We start from the raw sequence: 27,303 nt of genomic DNA on the forward strand, positions 1-27,303 counted from the left end.
TTAATAAATTTAAAAATATTTTGAAAACAATTATGAGTTGTAGCCAATAATTTTATTGAATATTGTTTGATCAGTCTACCTATGGAAAGATAAGGTACTCTTTTATTACATACAAAAGTAATCCCCTTTCTCCTAAAACATGAATAATAGAAAATTAATAATCTTGAGTGATTGACAGTAAGTTTAGACAAAAACAACACACTTTATTTATTTTCGCTTTTTAGTAAATCGACTAACACTGGCCATATCTTCATGACAACTTTAAACAGGAAAATGAAACCTATGTAATAATCTTTTGTCGTAATTTAAAGAAGCTGTTTACATATAGAAGGCCAGCAGCAACACCCGTAGTGCGCTAATGGCTGGACAGTTTAGTTATGAGACACCCCAAGACTATGATACCCAAGTGCAGTTCCCAAAAGGTAAAAATTGTACTGTACTACTGTATGGACGAAGGTAAATATTTAGAAGCTGCTAACAAGTACTTATATATCGAGTCTTATATAGAGAGAAAGAAAAAAAATATCTTAGCGTTTCCATCGGAAATATATATTTTTCGTTTGTACATAAAAGAAATGGTATATTTGCTCTTCCACCTCCCATCTGATGGAAAGTCAAAAATATATTTGTCTAGTGTATTTGTGTGTGTTTAGACCGAATATGATCTTTATTTCTGTCATAAATTGACCGTTTTTTTTTATCTAAGTTTTTTCGTGGGACATTTTTCGAAAAAAAATTAATGGCTAAGCGAATAAAAAATACACAAAAACACACTATTAAAACAAAATCCTAACCTAAGGTAAGGTAAGGTAAGAAATAGTTGATCCCATCATATGGTGAGAGTCAGTTAGGTTAGGTTAGGTTTTTGTTTTAATAGTGTGTATTTGTGTATTTTTTATTCGCTAAGCCATTAATTTTTTTTCGAAAAATGTCCCACGAAAAAACTTAGATAAAAAAAAACGGTCAATTTATGACAGAAATAAAGATCATATTCGGTCTAAACACACACAAATACACTAGACAAATATATTTTTGACTTTCCATCAGATGGGAGGTGGAAGAGCAAATATACCAAATAACTTTGGTAATACTGGAAGAAGGTTGTGCTGTATTATTTTAGTTTCAGTCATCTGGAGAATCTTAGAAATTTACCCCCACCAGAAAAGGGCGGGTCTGGGGAGGCGAAGCCACCCAGCTATGTTAGATATATCGTAGTTCCTAGGTTCTGCGGATAGGTCAGGTTAGATTGGGAATCGATAAAATTATTGTTTCGGTCATGCACCTATTTGGAAGTTGTTCAAAATGCATCAAAAATCACCGGAAAACCGTAATTTCAACCTAATCTAACCTAAACTTATAATCCCAAAATCCACTGCATGACTGAAATGATAATAATATCTGGATATCTAAATACTGTACAGGGATAGGCTTAGGTTATTATTTTGTTTACTTTGTCTTTCTCGGCGTGATGCGGCAGTACAGCCAATCATTTCTGATTGACTCCATTTGCCAATGTATGTTTATGAGCCACACAAATTAGGTGGCTGCTCTCATGTAGACAAAAAACGTAAAATACACCATATCATAGGAAGTCCTAACCTCACGGCTAGGAAGTTAGGTAAGGTTTGGTAGGTTTCTTTGGTTAGATTAATAAGGTCTTCTGACACTGCTTCTGCCACTTGTTTTTTCTTATTGACTAAGGTTAGGTTAGGTTTATTTTAGAAATAACTACTTCTTAATGCATTTGCCAAAACTATGACTGTGTCTATTGTAAAACACTGAAATTTTGCAGCTTTTTTAAATTCGGTTTCTATGAAAAATCGATAGTGAATCAGTCATCAATAATTACTGATAAATGCTTTCTTAATGCATGAAGAACTTCTGTTTTGCAGTGGACACTGTCATAGTTTGAGCAAATGTGTTAAAAAGTGGTTATTTCTCAATTAAATCTAACCTAACTTTAGTTGATAAGAAAAACAAGTGACCAAAGAGTTGTTAAAAGACCGCACCAACCTAACCAAAGAAACCTACTTTACCTTACCTAACTTCCTAGCTGTGGGGCTCCATCCCCTGGACCCCCCGGCATATTAAAAGGTAATTAAGGTGGTGGCATGCGAGGCACTTTTCCTCCGAACATGTTGGGCCAAGACAGACCATCCAGCAAAACAAAGAGACGTTTTCATCACACTGGGATATTTTGTTGGCGCATCTGCCCAACACAACGAAAACATCAAGAAAGCGTCTAGATGAGGTTCGCCATGGATCCCGATTACAACAATTGAGGCGCTCCGCATTAGAAGGAGGTGAAGCGCCAAATTCAAAAAGCTGAGAAAAACGCGTTTAAAGTTTTTCGAAGTTCAAATAACCATAACTTTGTTGTTTTTTAAGCAAGAGGGTTCATTTTTTTTTTTTTTTTGGCATGCAGCTCAATCCCTCTCCAAGCAAATTGTGAAAACTGGAGGTTAGTACTGTGAATAGTTATTATTTTATCGCGAGTTCAATGAGAATAACTACCCATACCAGGGGATATGGTCCGAGGGAGGCGCACTGTCATTGACTCGCGCTCTGAACAGGATGTTGCCACCTTTGACTGAGCGCACAGCCAGATACATAGCTCCAGGCCTGAGGCGAAATCACACCTTATTTTTGAAGGACTTTTTTTCGTATTTCTATTATGGCTAGAGGTTTACATCCAACTTCAACATGTAGAGGAAGGGTGAAAATAGTGATATCCATCTAAAGATGCATTTTGGCCAGGGTGTCGCTTCACCCTGTAGGAATTCGTGGTATAATGTTGTCTAGCACTCAGGATGGATGGAAACTCTAAGGTGGTTTTCTTGTATAATATAAGTTATATGATAGACAGTCTGGTGCTGGAGGTGCCGTGTGGTGAGGAGCTGCTCAGTAGAGACGTTCGGTGAGTAGCGTGTTGAAGGAGGTAGATGTGCAGGAGCTTCGTTAGAGAAGATGTTGCCTGTTGCTGGCCTCCTGGTTGAATGAATGCTGACAGCGTGGAGCTTGCTGGAGGAGGTGTTGCTTGTTCAAGAAGAGAGACCAGGATGAATCTCAATGGAGAGACAGAGCTTATATACCCAGCAGCCGCGAGTCCTCTATGAGTCATGTTGGGAAAACCCGAGAAAGTCGCCGGTCTCTAGTTCCGTTGCTAGGTTACCGTAACATCTGGTGTTGCCGCTCGTTTGGTTGCTAAGGAAGGCGTCGCAGGTGGGATGCAGCTACGCAGTTTGTAGGGGAGACGTCCACTACAACCCCCTTCTAATGGTGAGCACTTCAATTGAGGCCTTGCAGGATTGTGCTACAGATCTTCAATTGCTGAAGCAAGTGAGGCATCTGCAAAGGCTAAAGAAAAGTTAATGGCTAGTCAAAGTAGACCCTGAATAATGATTTAATAATACTAAAGAATTTTAAAAGTGACGAATAAATAGAAATATGTCACCATTTATATTTTAAATTATTATTGTTTCATGATTTATTACAGGTTTTACTAGAGTATTCAACACCTAATACAGTATGAAGCTCATTTGAGTACTAACCTGACCAGTAAAGCTCGCCGCCAAGCCGTTTTCCATTTCTCACAACAGGCGAAATCCTGTTGCTTGCTGCACCGTCAGGCCATGGCCAGCAGTGTGCCGCTGCCTTTATTTGGATTATGATTGTCAACTGTTTTGCATTGAAAATATGTTTAAAAATACCCCATCTTCACTGATTTTATTAGAGGATACTGTATTATGTTGGGGAAAAATATAAAAATAGCTGAAATTATGTGCTAACCTAACCTAACCTATGAAATAACTCCCTTATATCTAGAAAACTAAGCATTTACACAAGAAAATGAATGGAACTGAAAATAACCAGTGTATAAAACTGTCTAAAAACGCCCTCATAATTACCGAACCGCTGATGGCCACGTTTCATATATTAGTCCTCTTGTTACTTTGTTTACATCTGCCACACTACAGCTGATGACGCGACTGTAAGAATGCTTTTTAACTCGCCTATATCTAGAAAACTAATCATTTGCCCAAGAAAATTAATAGAAGTGAAACTAATCAATGCACAAACTTTTTCTAAAAGCACCCCCCATAAATACCAAACCACTGATGGTTACGAGTCATTAAACAGAAAGAACTTACTATCATGTGGTGTAATTTTAAGATTTTTATGGATGTGATAGAAAACGCCCGGACCGAGCGGCTCATAAACATACACTGCACTACTTAACGTACACTGAGTGTAGCACAAGACGATATAGTGCCGCTAATGTGAGCCAAGGGGCTTAAATATTTACCAAATGAAGCATTTATCCAAGAAATTAATATCGTATCCGAATTCAGAGATGAAAATATAGTAAGACAAGATCCATCAAAACAAATTACCGGTAGACTGCGATGGGTATCTTGTCAATATTACCCGAACCTTGGGTAGTCCAGGAGCAGAAGGTTAACACCAGAATTTGTTGTTCGGTTTCGTTCATTTTTTCTCCAAAAAGTTCTTTGGATGGTAGTAAATAATAAAACCAAGAAAACCTACCTGACCTTTCCTAACTTCCTAGCTGGGAGGTGGATCCCCGCCATATTAAACAGATAGTGCTTACTTTGATATCTGGTACCAATAAAATCAACTTTCTTGAAGAGGTATAGTGTAAGTTTAAATTTTTTGTGGACATGAGAGTATCTCCCACCAATTACATTTCAGGATGCTATCATTCTGCCAAATTTTGAAATAGATATGCTAGGCCTCACCATTTCCTCCAATCTGTCATGGAAATCACACATCCTTAACATAGCTAAAGCTGCCTCCCGATAGTTGGGAATGCTGTACAGATGCCGTAGCTACTTCACTCATGAGCAGTTGCTTCAAGTATAAAAGGGATTCATTCGTCCTAACTTGGAGTACTGCTCTCATATCTGGGGTGGCTCTTCTTCTGTCCAACTGTTAGATAGGGTGGAATCAAAGGCATTACATGTTATTAACTCTTCTTCTTCAGTTGATAATCTTTCTTCCCTTTCTCTTCGCCACAATGTTGCTTCACTCTCTCTCTTTTACAGGTACTTTAACAGGCAATGTTAAGTGGATTGGCATCCTGTGTACCTCCAGCAAGGCCGTGGGCTCGTAATACACGTCTTGCCCGCGGTCACACTAAAATAACCCGTTATAGTACATCCTTCTTTCCTCACACAGCCAAAGTGTGGAGTGCTCTGCCTTCGTTTGTGTTTCCATACTTATACAATCTGTCTCACTTTAAAAAGCTGGTTTTCCAGCATCTATGGTGTAGATTAACACTTTATAACCTTTTTCTTCTCTATTTTTAATTTATTTGTTTTTACCCGGTATTTTTTTGCCCCCCCGGCCCTGTTGTGGGTCGTTTGACATGTGCCCGGGTGGGCTAATCCCCGTAAAAAAAAAAAGAAAGCTCGGTCCAAGCATAAATAAACAAAGAGCAGGTGACAACCTGGCAGATTTTTCAGCTGAATATTTATGGTAAATAATGAATTTCTATGTGTACAAAGAATGTATATACAGTGGGGTATGCTATAACGAATCTAATTGGTTCTAGAACCTTGTTCGTTATAGCATTCGTTCGTTATAGGATTAATCCGTTCCAGGCCCCCAAATACAACCACTAAACACTGAAAAATATAATATAAAATTGTAAAATTTGTAAAAAAGTGCATAAATATGCATCTAGACCCCTGAAATAAAGAATATCATTAATACTTGTAATAAAAAACAATAAATTAGTAAAAAAAAAGAAAATTTTTTTAAATAATGTTCGTTGTAGGAGTTTCGTTCGTTATAGCATTCTCAATTTTATAGGTAAAACCGTTCGTTATAGGAATATTCGTAGTAGGATGCGTTCGTTATAGCATACCCCACTGTAGTACATTATTTTAGTGTTATATGATCAGTTTTTCACTGTATTTTACCCCCACAATATCCCTTATCCTTCATGCCATGCCCACTACAGGTGATTTATGAGCGTAGATAGAGAAGAACTAAAAGTTGCCGTATCATTTTTGTTACTTATTATCATCCAGCGAACATGTGTGAAATATATGAATGGAATCGAACAACTCTTTCTGGTATTAGCCATCTGCTCTAGTATTATCGGAGCTTGTAAATGGGAAGGAGTAAGTTTTTTGGGTAATAGTGAAGGAGACGGCTAACAACGGAGATTTTTTTACTCTTGCAATATATTGGAGTTTATCTTCATGTACTGTACAGTAGACACACACAAAACACATACAAATAAATAATAATGGGAAAATCCTCTCACAAATAATCAGAAACAAATATAGTATTAAAAATGTTGAGTCTACCCTCAAGTCCACTCCGTGCTTTATTAATAACAAAGCACAGAGTAGACTTGAAGGAAGACTCAACATTTTTAATACTACATTTGTTTCTGATTATTTGTGAGAGGATTTCTCATTATTATTTATTTGTACTGTGTGTGTTTTGTGTGTGTGTGTCTACTACACACACACAAACATACATATATACTGTATGTATATACAATACAGGTAAAAAAAATAATTGCCGTAAGGGCAAACACATAAAGGGAATACCTGTATACATTTCTTTGTACACAAGTAAAAAGGTATTCCCCCCCCCCCCCTGATCAGCAAATGTTATTCTGGGATTTGGCAGTTCACAGCCATTTTCAGAACCTAACCCCCACGAATTTGAAGGGCATCCTGTACTGTACTGTATTCCTTTTGCTAGTTTTTCCTAATTAAAGCACTAATTGAAGCTCTGTGCAGTAACGGATCAGTTAACATCTTGGATAAACTATATTAGTTGCATTATTACCACTGCACAAACTAATTAAGTTGCTGAAACAGTACCTATTTAGTTTTACCCTCTTTATTGGAATTATTTAGGAAAATGTTAGTAAAATATATAGTTAATGAGATACTTGATCTTTACAAAATTTTTGGTGGCTAGAAATTCAAATGGATAACTTTCTTCTTTGTACAGTACTACTGTGATACTTGCAAGTATGTAAATACAGTACAGGTATCCATGTTTTACTTATCATTTATGAGGACTATACCTGTACGTACTTCCTCTTTTGGGGAGCATTATGGATATTCACTTGATTTATGATCACTTCTTCACATTCCTGAGTTGCTTTAGGTCTAGTAGTTCTCATGTAAGCTTAAATGGAGGATTGAGATAAGAGATCCTTTTTCCATGGCCGAGAAGGTGAGCTTATTAACTGAATTCCCACCCTCATTCTGTGTGTGAATTTCTGAATTGTTAGAGAACAGAGGAGGGACTGATATATCCTTGTAGTAAGAGTTGGTTCAAGCAAACATACTGTACTGTAGAGTTGAGACCCCAACCTGATTTTTCCAGTTGGTGTCTTATGGCCATATACTAAAAAGTGAATTGTGTGTCACATTTGCAAATCACAAAATCTTTCGACAACGAATGGGTCCCAAGATTTTTGCTATGCCTAAACGACACAAAATTCTGTACTCTCAGGTTCCACCAACTCTATGGGGTTGGTACCCGTGGTGCTGTTTGTTTACAGAGTAACATGACAAGCACAGCTCCTAGACGACCAACTTACATTATGGAGAGGGAGAAATGTCTTCTTACTGACTTGGTCAATGATAAGAAGGGCGTGATAATTGACAAGGAGACAAGTGAGCTTGATCTACAAGAATAACAAAGCTTGGCAGAAAAAATACCAGTGAATATAATTGCAGGAATGGGCCAGGTGTAAGTACAGTAAGTATTTGTGTTAATTATACTGGAGTGAAATTAAATCATTACATTCATATACTATACTGAGAGTAGCTTTGACCATTTTCTAGTTCCTGTAAACTGAGAGGCTATGTCATTCCTCAGACTCTTCTCATTCTTGAGCATAAAATTCTCATAGTACAGGTTGTACCTCTCTAGTCCGGCATTCTGTGGTCCGGAAACTCCCGTGGTCCGGAATGATTTTAGTTTGCCCATGGAGAAAATTAATTTGAGTCTGGTACTTTCGATGTTTGGCTAAATTTGGCCTTATTTACCCTGCTTTTTTGGCGAATTACTACCTGTAATAAAGCAACATCCTAATAAATCAATGAAAATGACACAGATAAAGTTAATAAGAACTAAAAACAACACAGAGAAGTTCTTTTGTTCTACAGCTTCAGCTAGAGTTGAGCATACGTCATCCAAGTAAAAACACACACAACAACATTGGCTGTCCTTATGTTTTCAACTTTACCACCACTGGTGGGTAGAATTTTTGTTTTAAATTCAGAAACATTAATTAAAATATATATGAACAGTAAATAAGTGTTGCTTGCATATTCTTATGTAGAGTAATGACGATATGTTTTCACATGTGCGCACTTACATACGCTATTTCACTTTTTTCTTTACCATTAATGGTTAGCTACTTTCATTGTTCCATTTATTAATATTAAATAACATTACTTAAAACAACCATATTAATTTTACTACAGCTACAACCAGGGTCTTATTTTCTTCAGTTTTATATGTAGAACCAGACAGTCACTGGTTTTGTAAACAACGAAAACAATGCCGTCTCATCTCCTCGTGTGTTTTAATATTCTACGTACCCTATTATTAATGAATTGTATTGTGCATTTTGCACACATAAACATTAATTCAATCAAAAAGACATTCAGTAATAAACAATAATGAATCTTTTGTACATAGAGAAATGACGCTGTTTACACAATTGAGCACGTTTCAACGTTGGCGGGCCGCTCAAACCCGTCGAAATTCGAGTTTCCGCCGTCAAAATTTTAAATTGTGTAGTGTTTTTTTTTTGTGTCCAAATAAAAACGTTGAATTAAAAACTCACGAAATTTGAGAACCTACTGTACAACATTTAACCCTTCAATATGTCTTCAAAGAGATCATGAAGCAGTGAAAGTGGTGCTAGTGCTTTCAGGTGTATGCACAAGTCACTATCTATCCAGGAAAAGGGTGAATTTCCATGGTCTGGCACCGGTCAGGTCCCGAGGTTGCCGGCTAGAGAGGTGCAACCTGCTACTTCTTTTTTAATATTGGCACACAAGTTAATTTTCACCTTTACCAAAAAAATTTAAGCATCCAATGTTAGTGATGACAGCATTAATAGTTCAGGACACTCACACCTAGATTCTGAATTTTAGTGGATTTACACTTAATCCAGTTTCACATAGACCTTGCATAACTAGGCTTTATTTAACCTATATAATTTATATAGCATGACTTAGTGAATGGGTGCTCTTATAGTATGTGGTCTACCAGGATATTTACACTGTAGCATCCACTAACCTGACTTAACCTAACTTTTTTAGTGGTAGTAGGCAGCTACCCAAACAGGGAGGTACTACCGCCTGGGAAGATATTGGAAGCATAATGTATTGTCGAATGGTAGACCCTGCTGCCATATGGAATATGGCATCACAGAAATTGTGACCAAGTCCCAGGTTGCTGATCTGACTTTCTGCCTCATTTACACACAATTGCAGGGTCTCAATTGTTTCTTTTACACATATACTGTACAGTATTGTTTCTCACTCTTGATCTTTTCTTTTTTTTTCTTTTTTGTATTTCTTTATGGTCCTTTATTATTATTATTATTATTATTATTATTATTATTATTATTATTATTATTATTATTATTATTATTATTATTATTATTATTACTATTATTATTATTATTACATTTTCGCCCCCCCAGGCCCCGATATGGGTCAGTGACCTGTGCCCAGGTGGGCTAATCCCCGTAAAAAAAAAAAAAAAACACCTAACCTCGGTTAGGTTAATGGATGCTACAGTGTAAATATCTCAGTAAACCACATACTGTACTACAGTAATACCTAACAGACATGTGGCTCATTATTAATCAATCAATAAATCATAATTTTCTATGGTGATTATATAAACATCATATAATCACATATATTTTTGTATGGTTAGAAATCATGATCATAATCTAATCATAATGTGAAAAAATAAATAATCACAGTACAGAAGGGTCGGGATATATTGCGACTTTATCTAATGATTTTTTTTTATATCGCGGCTACCAAAATTATCGAAATTTTCTTTTACTTTATACATATAGCGATAATTTTTTTATTTCGCAAGGGAAATCCGGCAGGAAATATTTCAAATGTACCGCCATGGCAAACATACCGGTATGCGTTATTTGCTCACCAGAGGCGCCACCGTGGCTGCTCACTCACGCATTCACGCTCACCCGCTCAGTCTTTATGAGTGAGTGACAAGAAAGCAGTCGACTCTGCTACAGATTATGACTTCCAAGGTGAGTGTAAATGGGTTGCTAGTGACGTGAAAAGTGAAGTGAAGAAAATGGAAAGCTTAATGGAAATTTTTAATACTGTAACTAATATTTTGGGTGTTCGTTTATGATTGTCAAGTGAGGCTGGCAGTGTGGCGTCTGCTGCCGAGTCTGGTGTTCCTTGATATTGATATTGAAACAGCCTGTTGTTCCCGAGTCTAGTGTTCATTGGTGCTTTAGTTAGTAAGAAAATGAACTCAAGTCAAGTTTAGTCACATTTTTTGACCTCCGGAACCTAACCCTATTTTCCACATTGATTACATGTAATTATATATTGCGATTTAGTATACAGTATTGCAAACATTGTTGGACCCAATCTCGTGATATATCCCGACCCTACTGTACAGTAATATCTCCGTTAGCTGGAATTCTTCAAACCTGGAACTCTCTGATTGCCGGAATTGAATTTTCTCGGAAAATCGTTCCCAAGACCAGAATTTTCTGTAAATTCCGGCTTTGGGAAAGATTTTTCAAGGGGCACATTTTCTGGAAAATTCCGAGAACATTTTCCCAATACCCTGAAAATTCCGGGGATGGGGGAGTTTTTCTGGGTTTGAGAGATGAAAATCAGGTGCATTTTCTGGAAATTCAGGGAAAATTTTCTTGGCACCCTGAATATTCCGGAAAATTCCGAGGATGGGGGATATGCATGCGGCTCCTGAATGTACCTGAACCTGCTCCAGTGTTGGTCAAGTCTGGTCTTGAAAGAGCTCACACTCGGTGCCGTCACAGCACTTTCTGGTAGATTGTTCCAAGAGTTCACAACTCTCACTCCGAAAAAGTTTGCCCTCACACTTTTCTGGACGTGCAGCTTCTTCAATCTTGAGCTGTGACCCCTTGGGCGGCGTTCACCAGCTCCAGGTAAGGACACTTGACTGAGTAGTGCCCCTTGAGATGCTTATACACCTCAATTAGGTCGCCCCTTGCCCGTCTGTAGTATAAGCTAGGCAAGTTCAGGCGCTCCAATCTCTCAGGGTAGCTGAGGTGCCGAAGTGCAGGCACCAGCCTGGTGGCCCTCCTTTGAACATTTTCAACCAACTGACAACCCCTAGCATATCTCTGGTACCAGATGGGGTGACAGTACTCCAGATAGGGAAGCACTTCACTCTTGAAGATCGTTACGAGGGACGGACCGTTTAAATATCTGAACGACCTTCTTATAAGACCCAATAATTTATTTGCCTGATTTACCTTCTTCTCACAATGGCCCGAGAACTTCAGCTCATTGTCAACATACACACCTAGGTCCTTCTCACATTGTCTCAAATAGTGCAGTTTCTTCATCCCGTTGGGACATACGATACATCTCCTTACCGTTGGTACGCCCCAGGTGCATCCTCTTACACTTTGCGACATTGAATCTCAGCAGCCATTTCTTCGACCATTCTTGGAGCTCACAGAGTTCCTTCTGCAGCTCTTCACAGTCCGCTTGGTTCTTGATTTCCTGAAATAACTTGGCGTCATCCGCAAACATTTGTATGGAGGAATGTACAGCTTCAGGCATGTCATTTATGAAACAGACAAACAACAGCGGGTCCAATACACTGTCCTGTGATACTCCACTTGTGACAGGTACAGATGGTGACACACTGCTTGTGGTCATGTAGAAAGTCTTCTATTCATACTAGTATATTTCCCCGAATTCCGTATCCTTCCAGTTTGATTTTCAGCCTTTCATGGGGTACACTGTCGAAAGCCTTGGCAAAATCTAGGTATATAATGTCAATCTTACCATCCTGTTCCAGAATATGGGTCCAAATATCCAATACTTAGAGCAAGTGTGTTAAGCAGGAGCGCCCCGACATAAAACCGTGCTGGCAGTCCTTTACAAGGTCGTTTCGTAGTCGATGTTCCATCGCGGCTTCTCTGATAGTAATTTCAAGTACTTTACATACTATGCTGGTCAGGCTCACCGGTCTATAGTTGTTCGTGGAGTGACGATCACCCTTCTTGAAGATAGAACTTACATAAACCATTTTCCAATCACTGGGGACCTTTTGTTCATCCAGTCATTTACAGAACAGGATCTTCAGGGGCTCGGCAAGCTCGTTGCACAACTCTCTTAGCACTCTGCAATGGGCAATTTCTGGAACTTCCTAAAACATTTTTCTGTTACCCGGAAAATTTTGGGGATGAGGGATTTTTTTTTTTCCGGCTTTGAGAGAGTCGTCTTGTTACCCGGAAATCTCTCTTAACTGGAAGTGCTCTGCACCAATTGTTCCAGTTAATGGAGATATCACTAAATCACAATGACATTTAAAAAATCATATAATCATTGATTATAGTGTGATTCTGACTTTAAAAATGCCATATTTATTAGTTCAACAAAACTAAATTCAAGCTAGAATTTGAATAACAATAGGTTTCAGTGAGAATTATTATTTTTTATTTACATTGAAGTAAGAAATATGTTTATATTGCACTGTATTATTATTGCATTTTCTAAAACCCTGCCCTTTTATTTATTAGTTTTTAATATTCTTGCAGGTATTGCTGATGTCAATGAAAAAAGGGAGGAAATTTTCACTGAAACAGTGGAAATAGTTGGTACAGAGGTAGTGCCAAGTGAAGTCTCCAGATCATCATCTGCTGACAGCCAAGATACTTAAAGGACATCTGCTACAGGCCAGACATCAGAGAGCATGAGGTCATCTTCAGGTTGTAGCAACATAGCAGAAGTCTACACACCACACACTGCTACCCCAAGAAGAAGCCGGTTCAAATTTCAAAAGGACTGCTATAATAAGTTCCGAGAAAGTTCTCCCAGTTCATCAATTCCCCCATTAACATCTTTGTTAGGTTCCTGAAAACCACGACTTTAAGTGAAACAACGTTAAGTGAAAACGATTTAACCATAGAAACAATGATATTGTAACCGCCAATCAGGGCGGTTAAAGTAATATTCAGACTCATCACGTCAAACTCGAACATTATAATTCGGTCAAACCTGTTGAATACAATTTATTTTAGTATTTCAAATAAGTCATACATAGGTAATCATACATAAATGTTTAATCCAATATATATTTACATAACAATCATAGCTATGTAATTAGTCTAATCTTAACACTTACAATGAGTACTTTATTTGTCATATTTTTATGTCGCCACAATGATAAACGATGCAATGGACACAGTCTACCTGTGTACACAACAAGTACAAGTTAAACTTATGTGTTGAAAGTCTTCAGGAGAAACAGGTTAGGTGTTGGCACTATGATGGGGGATAGCTACAGTGAGGAAGCGGTGCCCTGCCGGGCACTCACATGTCCAGGCAGGCTATTCGAAATCGCTGCGTCAGGTTTGTTATACGCAAACAAGATCCCATTACACCACCCAACACCTCAACCTACTCTGTCTCTCTCATCTGCCTCCATCTCAACACTATATATATACTGTATCCGGGCAGGCACACCCAATAAACATGACATGACTTACAGCCTAACATAATGTTTGTTTATGTCTCTTCATACTCAGTACCGCCTGTGGTAACACCCACTCCGTTGAGTGTTCACTCTCAAAACCAGATCAGGCCTTTGATACTTAATTTTGTCATGTTCTTGTGACTATGCTGTCCTCAGGCTGGTGGTATTTTACTTTAATTTTGTCACGTTCTTGTGATTATGCTGCCCTCAGGCTAGTGGTATTTAACTTTGTCACGTTCTTGTGACTATGCTGTCCTCAGGCTAGTGGTATTTAACTTTGTCACGTTCTTGTGACTATGCTGCCCTCAGGCTGGTGGTATTTAACTTTGTCACGTTCTTGTGACTATGCTGTCCTCAGGCTGGTGGTATTTTACTTTAATTTTGTCACGTTCTTGTGACTATGCTGCCCTCAGGCTAGTGGTATTTAACTTTGTCACGTTCTTGTGACTATGCTGCCCTCAGGCTGGTGGTATTTAACTTTGTCACGTTTTTGTGACTATGCTGCCCTCAGGCTGGTGGTATTTAACTTTGTCACGTTCTTGTGACTATGAAGGCTGGTGGTATTTTACAATGTTTTGACTTCGCTTCTTGTGTCACGTTCTTGTGCTGCCCTCAGGCTGGTGGTATTTCTTTGTCACGTTCTTGTGACTATGCTGCCCTCAGGCTGGTGGTATTTAACTTCAATTTTTCACGTTCTTGTGACTATGCTGCTCTCAGGCTGGTGGTATTTAACTTTGTCACATTCTTGTGACTATGCTGCCCTCAGGCTGGTGGTATTTAACTTCAATTTTTCACGTTCTTGTGACTGCTGCCCTCAGGCTGGTGGTATTTAACTTTGTCACGTTCTTGTGACTGTGCTACCCTCAAGCTGGTGGTATTTAACTTTGTCACGTTCTTGTGACTATGCTGCCCTCAGGCTGGTGGTATTTAACTTTAATTTTGTCACGTTCTTGTGACATACTGCCCTCAGGCTGATAGTATTTAACTTTAATTTTGTCACGTTCTTGTGACTATGCTGCCCTCAGGCTTGTGGTTTTTACCTTTGTCACTTTCTTATGACTGTCGCTGTCCTCAGGCCTTTGATACTTAATTTTGTCACGTTCTTGTGACTTCTCTTACTTCCCTCTTGACTGTCCTCGCTTGATAGCAGAGCCATGTCATCCATCGTCACCGCTTTCCCCTTCAAATATAGCGCTAACCACTTCACCAGCCCCGTTCTGTGTCCTGTCGACTTCTGATAATTCCGTACATCATCCACACAGCATTCCCTCAGTTTGGGGGGAAGCTTAACCACCAGTGTTCTGAAGGTCTGCTTTGTTTCAAGTTCAGATTCTCCAGATGGCTTACTGCACCCCATAGCTGAGATGCCAGTTTTCGCAACCCTTCGTCGTCGAACGCCCCGACTGAGCGAGCGTCTATGAGCCTTTTCACCAGCTGGTCCGCGAATGCTTACTTATCTCCGAACCTTGCCTCCAGGATCTTGATTGCCTTGTTGTAGGCTCGGTCTAGCTCTAGGTAGTCGCATCCCATGATTGCTTGATGTAACTCTTCTCCTTCACAAGCATCCATGAGCAGTTGGTACTTGTACTTCTCTGGCACAGCCGCATTTGTTATGTAAATAATAATAATAAACGGTTTATTAATAGAGTTGCACCTGGTGGCTGAAAATATACAGACTTACATTTAATTTAGACATAATGATATAATATGCATTGAATACATTTACAGGGCTGTGCAGTACATAAATCAGGAGTTGTTTATTATTTTAATAGATGGGATGGTGCTGTTCTTATATCTATCGGTGCGGGCTCTTATGGGCTGAATTTTGTTGTAGTGGCGGACTGCGCGAGTTGGGTGGGGGGGGCTGCAGGTGGCAGGAGGTGGCGATGGTGAGGGAAGGCATGCATAAAGGTCCAAAACTCCGCCCGACCTCGTCCTTTAAACTTGGGAAGGGTGGCTTGCGGCATGCGCATCGTAGCCACTAACTCTCTATTTCTTCACCCTTCCCTGATTCTCCCTGTGGGTGCATAATTGTGATTTGAGGCTCTTTGTTTGGAAGCATTGGCAGTAAAGATGATGCCATTTTCTCGACATTGACCGATGCCTGTCGCTGAATTTCTTCCCGTACTATTGGCTTCTCATAATTGCTGGAGTTCTCTGTCGAAGGCTGTGAGCTGTCACTTCTTCGTGTTAGTGCTGATGTCTCTTGACTCGCCACCATTCCAGTGTGCATCGTTTTTATCCACCCTGCCTTAAGTTCTCGCAAGGCTCGGTTTACTTCGTCCGACGCTGCCTCAGCTCTGGCCACTGTTTGTTGGAAATCCAATTCCCTACTGTGACCTTCCCGTGGATCTCCAGGTATTGCAAGCTCATTTCCTGTTTCACCACTCTGATTGTGCCTCGGCAGGTGGATCCATTGTCATTAGGTCAAAATGTTTGCTTCCATCTAGGTCCGACTCTCCTTCCATGTCGTCAATATACCCAATCTCCGACATCTTGCTTATTCAGGTAACTTGAATTGCGTTCGTTACAGTCGACCTGGCACTCAGTTAGCTCACTCTAACACTCACACCTGATATCATTACAAACTTTACATTGATATTTGGGTTATTTACAAAGCAGTATCACTTCAGTCAACTATGATTGCTAATTGTGTTCAGCACTTACGTCAGACAGCAATAATGACATGTGTTTTCATTCTCATATGCACTACACCGGGAGTGATGAAGACCACTCAGACAAGACTATTTTCTGGACTAACCAGGTTTAACTATTATCGATGTGAGAAGTATACGGACGTTGCACTGCACTTCTCGCCACTGGATACACACACCCACACGCACACACTCGTCCCTTGAGTGACGCGTGTTGGTGAGCCAAGCTACACTGAGAGTGGCTGAGCTCACTCTGACAACATTATTTTCTTCAATAACAAAGGTTCAAAATATTATCTCCAAGATAAATCTACGGGCGTTGCACTGTACTCCGTGGCACTGGGAACACACGCACATCCCTCCAGTGGGTTGAGTTGGGTTGACCTTGGTTCGCTCTGATCAGCTCCTTCTGCTACACGGTAGACCCTCACGTTTCACTGTAACCGCCAATCAAGGCGGTTAAAGGAATATTCAGACTCCTCACGTCAAACTCGAACGTTATAATTCAGTCAAACCTGTTGAATACAATTCATTTTAGTATTTCAAATAAGTCATACATAGGCAATCATACATAAATGTTTAATCCAATATATATTTACATAACAATCATAGCTATGGAATTAGTCTAATCTTAACACTTACAATACTTAATTTGTCATATTTTTATGTCGCCACAATGATAAACGATGCAATGGACACAGTCTACCTGTGTACACAACAAGTACAAGTTAAACTTGTGTGTTGAAAGTCTTCAGGAGAAACAGGTTAGGTGTTGGCACTATGATGGGGTATAGCTGCAGTGAGGAAGCGGTGCCCTGCCGGGCACTCACATGTCCAGGCAGGCTATTCGAAATCGCTGCGTCAGGTTTGTTATACGCAAACAAGATCCCATTACACCACCCAACACCTCAACCTACTCTGTGTCTCTCATCTGCCTCCATCTCAACACTATATATATACTGTATCCGGGCAGGCACACCCAATAAACATGACATGACTTGCAGCCTAACATAATGTTTGTTTATGTCTCTTCATACTCAGTACCTCTTGTGGTAACAGATATAAATAGGGGTTATGTTCCTTGGGTACATTTCTGGTCAAAATATTCTCAAAACTTGCCACAAATGTTTCACTTACAGCATTATCACCTTCTTGTTTTAAATTTTCAAATAAACTTAAGAGCTTTTGCCTGTATGGAGAGCAACGAACATGGGAATTTTTGTTATGTTGATCCCTGATCCTCATGTTCAGCATTCTTTCCATATTTTCCATAAAGTCACTACTGTTACAAGTTAACTTTGTAGCAGATAATGGGATAACACTTTTAGCACATGATTTGATATTTCTGCATTAGTCCACATCAAGGCCTGGGGGGCAAAAATATAATACAGTACTGTATAATAAAATAATAATAATTATAAAAATTAATAAAAATAAATAATTACAGTAATACCCTGATTTACGCGGTCAGTTGAACCCACAGAGGTCCATGTAAAACTAGAAATGTGTAAATGGAATAACAGAACATATGGGATTAATTGAAATAGAGACTGGGCCGACTCCCAAACTCCACTTTTTCCGACACAATACCTATGTTCTAGTAAAAATAACATCTTAATTTTGTGATGGTATGCACGCATATTTAAGAGAAATACAGTCACCAGGTTAATGTCCATTCAAATAATGGACTCGACTCCCCCTCCCCCTCTTCCCACGCTCGCTGGCTCCTCCCTCTCTGAGAAATGTTTGAGTGAAAACACTAGATTTTTAGGTACAGTACTAAATAATACCTCAAACTAAAGTTAGGATAATATAATTGACATTGCTGGATTCCTTGCAAGACCAGGAATATTTTGAATATACACGTCATATATTTTGCACAAAAGATAACATATAACATATTTGCTCTGAGTAAACAAAATTCTTACATTAGATCTAAAATTTGTATGTCTAATGCAAAATCTATGATGTTTATATTAAAAATGATCATCATATTGTAAGAATTCCAGCAATGTAAATTATATTCTGGCCAGGGAAATTCGTATGAATTTTATGAGCTAAATAAAAAAAATTATACTTCACCCGCGTATATGAGTAGATGCACCGCTTAAAGTGGGAATTCCGGTTCTGGCAGGGTACCGCGTAAATGTAGAAACACGTAAAAAAAAACCGCGTAAAGCGGGGTATGTAAAGTGAAAGAAAATAATATTAATAAAAATTAATAAAAATTCAAATTTAATAATACAGGGTAGTTATAAAGAGCCATAAATAAACCCCCAAATTAAGAACTAATCAAGAGTGAGAAATGATATATGTATGTTGTGTTGTCAAAGTAAGAGAAACAATTGAAACCCTGCAATTGTATGTAAATGAGGCAGAAAGTCAGATCAGCAACCTGGGACTTGTTCAAAATTTTTTGTGGTGCCATATGGCAGCAGGGTCTACCATTAGACAACACATTATGCTTCCAATATCTTTCCAGGTGGTAGTACCTCCCTTTTTGATAGCTGCCTATTACCTACTTCCAGTCTGCAGTTGTAGACTGCAAACCAACAGCTGTTACTATGTTCACATCTCACTGTCATTATTCAAATCCTTTTACCACATCTAATTTAACGTCTAATGTAACACTTTGCCTCTTCTTTCTGTGACCACAACCAGTAGTGGTGCATAATGCACGCTTAGCCGGCGGCTAGGGTGCTGCCGCCCATACCCTCAACGGGGTAAAATGAGAAAAATCTACTTTTCAAAAAAATAATTTTTAACATCAATTTATAAATGATAAAACAATAAAAAAGATGCAAGAAAAACTATATATTGTTCCTCTATATTCTTCTGTGGCGCCTCGGTGACGAGACAAATAAGGGGAAAGTTATTTTTTTTTTTTTACATCGAGCATTCACTGTCACTACACTTAGGGGTCATTTTCCCCACTTGTCTTTGTGTCCGAGTTGGCCAATAATGCTTATATTTACTGATCATAATACTTATTTCCTATAAATAATTCATTTAAACTTTATTTTATCTGCATTATTCTTCACAAGAAGTTCTCAGCGACACACACACACACAACTTTTAGCAATATTACTTTGATACAGCATGATAAAGTGGACAAACAATGAAAATGAAACAAACAAAAGTACTGTTGGTAATTACGTTCAGGAAGCTTCCCTGTGGCCGAGGTGTGGCGTGACAGGCAAATAGTCACATGGGAACCTGATAACCCGTGCTGGGCATTTAAACAGTGGCGGGATAAGGCATGTGTTCTGGAACGTCACCCGGGGTGCGCCCGTCGGACGGTCTGGAATGTCACCCGGGGCCTAAGGGTAAAGTGAATGTTGGTAGGGCATCTACCAACCACTGAACAATAACAAACAAATATGGCACCCCAGCTGGTCGCTAACACAGCCAGCTGTTATCACAGTCAGGCCTGAACGCCTTCGTACCGAATTTTTTAAAATGTCGTACATTTATTATTTTTCATTCAAATTTTTTTTTTTTTCAATGACATAATGAAACGATGTTCACTGAAATGATGTTAATGGGGGAATTGGTGTACCCGGAAAAATTCTGGGGATGTGGGATTTTTACGTGTTTGAGAGAGTTGTCTTCCTACTCAGAAATCAATGGTGCCGAGAAGAGCTCTGCACCAATTATTCCGGCTAATGGGACTTTACTGTATATACAGCTGCTCCTCGACTTACGACAGGGTTAGGGACCCAAATCCAGGTCTTAAGCCGAATTGGTCGTAAGTCGAAAATGCTTAAATAATACATAGAAAATCTAGAATGGGTGTCTCTTTTTCTCCTCAGCACCACAGAACTCTCACTTTTAAGCTTGCCAGCCATTTTAAGTGAATTACAAACACAAATTTTGTCAGTACACAGCGCAATCACTTACTTTGGGACTCGAAAATACGTAATTTGACAAAATTTTGGAACGATTGAGGCAGTCGTATGTCCGAATGGTCGTAGGTCGAATATGTCTTAAGTCGAGGAGTAGCTGTATTAAGGTGGTTTGAAATGCATCAAATTGCAACAAAATGTTTATTGTTCTATGGAAATTCAAATTACTTATTTGATGCATTTCAAACCATCCTAACAGTATGGTACAGTATATACAGTACACTAATATCTCCGTTACCCGGAATCCCTCAAACCCAGAGATGTCCAATAGCCGGAAATGAAATTTGCTTGGAAAATCGTTCCCAAGGGCAGAATTTTCACAAAATTTCCGGATTTAGGAGCAAATTTTCTGAAGTTGAAAATCGAGATAATTTTCTGAAAATGTCATGAATAAAGATGATAGTTAATTATTATTATTAATTTTTTTGGGGGGCGGGGGCGACCTGACCTGACTCAATGTCAAGTGGAGGTAGAGTGGGGGATTAGTGGTTTCATATTACTGACCTGATGGAATATCAGGTCACCCTTTCTTGGGTGGGGGATTAGTGGGTTTCATGACCTGGAGAGGTCTTGAATAAACACGAAAGTAAAGTATTTTTGGGGAGATTGTGATAAGTTTAAGTATAAATGAGTGAAGTTGTATCCCTTCAACATTACATTACTTAACATTTAAAATATGGAATGAGAAAGCAGAAAGGTGTGGATGATTAAAGAGATGGAGTGGAAAGGAGTGTAACATGCACCAGTGTTGCCAAGTGAGAAGTTCCTCAACAGCCGATCTTTTAATTTGCCTCCATGCAGTCACAGATAAACATTGGTCTTCCACATACAATGTACTCCTACACTTATTTGTTCTTATTTTTATCTTTATAGTACTGTACAGTATACAGTTTTCTCTTTATTTATAAGACAAATTCTGTGGTGACTTACATATAACACTTTACAGCAAATAACAATCATCTCAGTGACAACAGAGTTGTTGACAACCAGACTTATGTCTGATTCTTAACCCAGAGAGTTCTGTTTATACACTTAAAGACCTTAGTTGTTGAAGTGCAGTAAGAATATAACAATAACTGATTTTCTTTAAACAGTTTAGATATGCAGTGTTAACTCCAACACCCCCCTCCCTGCCCCGTCCCAATTTACTCACTTTTTTCGGACTGGGGTCTGCCCCAATTAGTCTGATTTATAGACGTTCTACTCTTTGAATAGGCACTTAAATCTATATCCAGTATTGTAAAGTAACTAAATAAACTTTCCTGAGTACTGCACTCAAGTAATATTTTGGGGTATTTTTAAAAAGTATAGTTCTCAAATTTTGTACAGTGTACTGTAGTACTTTTACTTAAGTATGGTTTTCTAATACTTTTACTGCACTACAATTGAAAATACATAAATTGTTACTGGTTACATGCCCCAAACAAAGAGTTTTAATATCTGTGGCAGACTAATAATATATTTGTAATTAATTAATTATTAACCATCGTAAAAGAGTTGTAGGTCGACGGTATGGTAGGTGGAGCTGTGAAGGGTACGGTGTGTGCGTGGAGATACACCACGCAGACACATACCTAGAAGTCTCGTGAGGTTAGGTGACATCAGGTTAGGTCAGGTGGCAGTGGCCATGACAGCGGACTTTCCTCTTGACCTTATCGTGTCCATTAGCACCTTGACCACCCTCCCCACCTACCCTCTTATCCCCTTCCCCCATCGAATCCCATCTCTTCTCCACCACCTTTCCTTCAGGGGCTTGGTCTTCCCGTAAGACATCAGTTGCTCTTTACATATACGTACCTGTACCCAAAATGAATTTCAAAGAGGCTGTGATTCTAATATGCTTTACATAATTCCTTCTTAGATATAAAGCCTGTATTTATACATATGTGTGAGACTGAGTGTATTTAAAATTCTGCTTAAATAACCAAGTACCACTGCCCCCTTCCTTCCCAGCACTCGCCAGATGTTGCATAGTGCGAAAAATTCAGCCTCTCAGCAATTAGAATTAACAAGTGATGTCACCACAGCCACATCCCAATACAGTGGTCCCTCGGTTAACGAGCACAATCCGTTCCAGCAGGTTGCTTGTTAACCGAAACCATTGTTTCAATGGGTTTTTGGGTAATTGGTTCCAGCTCACCGAAAATTGCCTAAATTCAACAAAAACGGTAGAAAAGTACACTTACTTTGAGGTGTGTATGTAGAAGGCTCCTGGGTGGTGGTGATGATGATGGGAATATTAGAATGGGGGTGGAGGAGAAGGGAGAAGAGAAGGCATTGGGGTGGAAGAGAAGTCACCCCATGGTGCTATTTCACCCATAAAATTTTAGTTCTCTTGGTGTAATTCAAGATTATTTTCTTTAAATCAGCACTGCACCGCATTATATATTGTCAATATGTAAAATAAATTTCAAAATGGCCAATAATTTGCTTGGAAACACAGAAAAAAAGCATTTAGTTGAAGAGAGTCTCAAGCAATATGTTACCTCCACTAAAAAGAGAGAGAGAGAGACTAACACCTGTTTGTGTGCTAACAGGCTGGATGGCGTGCCAGAAACTAGTTTCTTTACCTTCAATTATGTTCAATAATTGTTAAAATGACTAAAAAAAATTAATATTAAACTTTTAAAATTATTGAAAAGTATAAACTTCTTGATATTTACTAAAATAGTAAGGAATATAAGCCCTAAAAGCGATTGCTGTATTGGCGGACTAATACTACAGCTGGTGGACCGCCAAATGCAAGCGAAAACATGTTGAAGTCGGCTTGTAAAAAACTTGTTATTCGCGGGATTGCTCGTTAACCGAAGTTAAGAATCTTATGGAAGGTAAATCGTTAACCGAAATCTCGTTAACCGAGGCGCTCGTTAACCGAGGGATCACTGTAGAGGGACAGTTCACAGTGAGTCTTAGTCAGACTCAGTCATTATGGAGGCAACATTCATCCACAAACTCCTCAATTGAAGGAGCTTGATGGCGGCCTGGCATGCCCAGGGGATGGAATGGAGCTACTGAGGTCTTTCCCGACATTGTGACTTATCTCTCAGGCTTAATACTGTACCCCACTACCTGCATCTGCTGCTTGTGAGTGTCAGTTTAGTCATGTTGGGCTTATTATTTATTATGTATTTAATTAATTTATTCGGCCCCACGGGGAGATAAGCCTAGTCAAAAGACCATGCGGTCAGACACTAATACATTGGTACTCGTTTCTTGCAGGACACGCTGTGACTTGTGGTATGGAGACAATGTTGATATGATTTAAGGACAATGGGAGTTAGGACCCACCAAAACATGGGTAGTGTACAAGAATTAAATCTAAATTATTCTGAATAAGTTGGTGGTGACATATAGTGATTAGTGACTTGTCTTGTGGTAGGGGGTCCTTGACTGTGGGGCAGTCAAGGCAATACAGTAGTGTTGAAGGGTGTTAAGTGTTGGGACAGTTACAGAGTTTACAAGAAGAGAATTGCAGGTCATCCCCCACCTCAGGTACATGCCAGATAGGTCTGTATCCTAACCTAATGTGAGCAGAGACCAACATTATGTCTGCAGACCATAAGTTCACGTCGATGATACTTGTATGGATAAGGAAGAAAGTGATCATAGTGTTGGATGGATATATTTTTAGCCTGTTCACTATCCCTGCGATGGATTGTAGGGAGAAGGGCAGCTGAAGGTATTCTCTTTCAGTAGGTCATGCTGGGTTTATATTTAGGCCTAAAAGATCCTGTTTGGACAGCCTTAATTTTGAGAATCAATTAATGATTAATCTCAATAGAAATATTTGCAAATAAACATGTATAATGCTATATGTCTTTTATTTCTGTACTTGAATACTTTATGAATGCGGTACTTTTTTTACTTCTACCCCTTGTACTGTACTTGAGTACATTGATCTTTGGATACTTTTACTTCTATTTGAATAACATTTTGCCAATGTAACAATACTTTTACTTAAGAAATAAAGTCTGGTACTTTTTACAACTCTGCACATATCCATGAACTGTACATTAATTGGCTGAGGGAACTTATACATTCTGTTTATTAATGTAAGGTTAACTTATGTATATGTACAGTCCCCTTCACTAGTGCATTTACAAGGGCTCGTCAGGTTTTGTGCAGTGTGGCAGTGCTGTGTTTGTTCACGTTCGACAAAAGGAAACTCGCAATAGTAAACATACTGTGGAATTAAATTTATACAATATTAAAACAAATATATTAAAGAAAATTATTTGTGGAATGCTTATATGTTGAGTGCCGGTAAATGCACCAGTGAAGGGGACTGTATATGTTAAAGCATGATGTGTTCCTTCCATATCTTCTGAATTTGTCCTCTAAGGGCCCTTTTGATATATTTCAGGTTTGGATGCCCTGTGGGAAGCTGGTATGGAGAGAGGAGGACTGTTAGACCCATTTGTTGATTCTCCAGTTAATTGCAAGCACTGTTTTGGTGTTGCCAAGGAACCTTACATACAATGTATGCAGTGTGAGAAGTCTAGAGACAATGATAATGTTGTTATATGTGTGCCATGTTTTGCTAAAGGAGCAGAGTTTGGGGTGCACAAAAATGACCATTCATATCTGGTTATAAGATCTGACTATAGCCTTTTTGAGCCTAGTTGGCAAGCAAAGGAAGAAAGTATGTTGATAAATGCAATAAATGATTGTGGTATTGGGAATTGGCAGGAAGTGAGCTACCATGTTCCAGACAAGTCTGCAGAACAGTGCAAGTCTCATTATATAAAATATTATATTGAAAATGCTCATCCAGAATTACCACAATTGCAAGAAAGACAGTCAATTGATATTGTACATCCACAACCTGTTGTTTATACAGGCGGCATAGATGATCCACCACGACCACTCCCAGGAACAGCTGGAAGTCGTGATATGGCGGGGTATAATGCTGCTAGAGGAGACTTTGATACAGAATATGATAATAATGCTGAAGTGGATATTCAAGATTTAGACTTCATGCTATTTGAAGAGGATGAAAAGCCTTCTCTAGGCACAGAACTACAGGTTGCCCTTCTGGATATGTATCGAAGAAGACTGGGAGAAAGGTATAGACGAAAAAGGCTCATAAGAAATCATGGTTTGATAGCAGCGAGTAAAACTATTATAAGACTCAACCGATATCGACGATGTGTCCCACAGAGCTTTGGTGATGTTCTTCCCAAATTTTTTAGTATTATTGGTTTTATGGAAATTAACTTGTTATTAGAAGGTTTGAAATGTGAAGCTGAATTGAAACGGCAGATCAGTGATTTAATGGAATACAGATCCAATGGAATCTCAAAACAAATGGGTATAATGACATATGAAACACTGAAAAAAAACCGAGAGATAAATTTAAGGGAAAGGCGAAATCTTGTAGTTTCAGAAAATGATGGAATTGACATAAAGTGGAATATTTTGAATAAGAATGTCACAAACCTCGATACAGTTATCCCAAGTTCTTCTCGTAGAGTCAGCATCCCTCTCAATATATCTGGGAAACCAGGTTATGAAAATCTCAGTGACATTGAAAAACAAATTGCTTCAGAACTCCGTTTAGTACCCGAAGATTTTCTCAGGTTCAAGTCATTATTTGTTGAAGAATGTCGGAAGTTGAATGGCTTAAGATTAGCACAGGCTAGAACCCTCATCAAAATAGATGTTAATAAGATAAGAAAAATATATGACTATTTGTTGTCTGCTGGTCTTATTCACACTCCGAGAAAGTGATGAGTGTGCACTGTACTGTACTATAAATACCATTAACATCATTGGTATTTAAGACGTGATAAAAGTAGTGAAATTGAAACAATAATTTTTGATAAATTGTGACTTAAGTTTGACAAAAATTTCTTTAAGTGACAGTTCTGTGTATTATAAAGGAAGAAAATATAATATTTTGATACTGTAATGTGTGTGGTGTATCTCTGCCCCATCTTAGTGTACTGTACTGTATTTGTACAATAAATGTTTATTTATATAGCATTTCATATACAGTCTATGTACAGTAACCATGGAGTGTGAACTTTGTATATGAAATATTTCTTAGTACTGCACAAAGCTTATGGAGATTATTGATTTATGTATTTTGCTCCATTATTCTTTAACATCCAGTGGTCTTCTTGCCTAAAAGTATGGGATGCATATTTAATATAATTTACTGTACTACAAGTGTTGCATGATAGATATTGTGAAAACTCCACTTTTTATGTACGTGGAATGATAAAATTAATTACTTCTCACATGCTTTGTACTGTACCAATATCAGATCCAAAATGAAAACTGTACTGTACTGTATAATATTGGTAAATTCCTTCTTATACATCTAATATTTCAGGAGACTTATAGGTTTATGATCTAGAATTCAGCTGCTGTACCTAGAATTTGGAAATCTTCAAAATTCTGAGAGTAAATTTGCAGTTTTTAATCAAAATTTTTACGAAAATAGTAAAAAATATTTTGTGCTGATGCATCTGTGGTGGCCACAAGGCAGTTGGAAGGCAATTCACCTCCCAGCAGGGCTGACGGGATTTCTGACTTCTTTACCGAACACGCTGATTGGTTCAACTGCTCGTGTTGTGATTGGTTGCGAGATCATGACGTAATATTACTATTTTCTATAATATAATGTGGGGTGAGGGGTACCGAAGATCCTAGATACAGTAATTATATTAGAGTAGTCCTCATACTCAGTGAATTTCATTGTTCCTGTCATTAATTTTATAAATTTCTGAATAATAAACACTGCATTATGCACCATTCAGAGTGTTATATGAGATCACATTAGATTTGTATTTTATCAATTGTAATTTGTATTACTTTTCGATAATACTGAATAAAAAAATAACCAAAACATTCCAACAATTTTATTTTGACAATACATAAAAAAAATTAATTCTGCTAAAATATTGCTAGTAAAATGTAGGTAAGGTAATTAAATACATCTACAATTTATTTCTGTGTATTCTATATGG

General features: G+C 38.4%; 2 protein-coding genes across 3 annotated transcripts in view; one reads left to right on the forward strand and one right to left on the reverse strand.

The window, feature by feature from the left end:
* Window positions 1–206: 206 nt before the first annotated feature.
* On the forward strand, window positions 207–26,568 carry LOC121861531 (transcriptional adapter 2-alpha-like). 2 transcript variants are annotated; one of them, XM_042359365.1, is made up of 2 exons: window positions 207–422; window positions 24,693–26,568. In XM_042359365.1, exons 1-2 carry the CDS (start codon window positions 359–361, stop codon window positions 26,057–26,059), a joined length of 1,431 nt encoding a protein of 476 aa, XP_042215299.1. In that variant the 5' UTR covers window positions 207–358; the 3' UTR covers window positions 26,060–26,568. The 2 variants fall into 2 exon arrangements, with proteins under 2 accessions (XP_042215299.1, XP_042215300.1); XM_042359366.1 differs by having other exon boundaries at window positions 226–284.
* Window positions 15,580–27,303, reverse strand: part of LOC121861532 — a 40,148-nt gene continuing 28,424 nt past the window's right edge. Inside the window, exon 3 of the transcript XR_006088041.1 lies at window positions 15,580–16,939. The gene's annotated coding sequence lies outside the window, so the exon portion shown is untranslated. The remainder of the gene's footprint in view (window positions 16,940–27,303) is intronic.

Source organism: Homarus americanus, unplaced genomic scaffold (assembly GCF_018991925.1).
Source record: "Homarus americanus isolate GMGI-L3 unplaced genomic scaffold, GMGI_Hamer_2.0 scaffold24260, whole genome shotgun sequence".
In the NCBI taxonomy this organism is placed as follows: domain Eukaryota; kingdom Metazoa; phylum Arthropoda; class Malacostraca; order Decapoda; family Nephropidae; genus Homarus; species Homarus americanus.

Coding starts and splice junctions, on each gene's coding strand:
- LOC121861531 (XM_042359365.1), top strand. CDS start 359: ATGGCTGGACAGTTTAGTTATGAGACACCCCAAGACTATGATACCCAA. Junction 423..24,692: donor CCAAGTGCAGTTCCCAAAAG/GTAAAAATTGTA, acceptor GATATATTTCAG/GTTTGGATGCCCTGTGGGAA.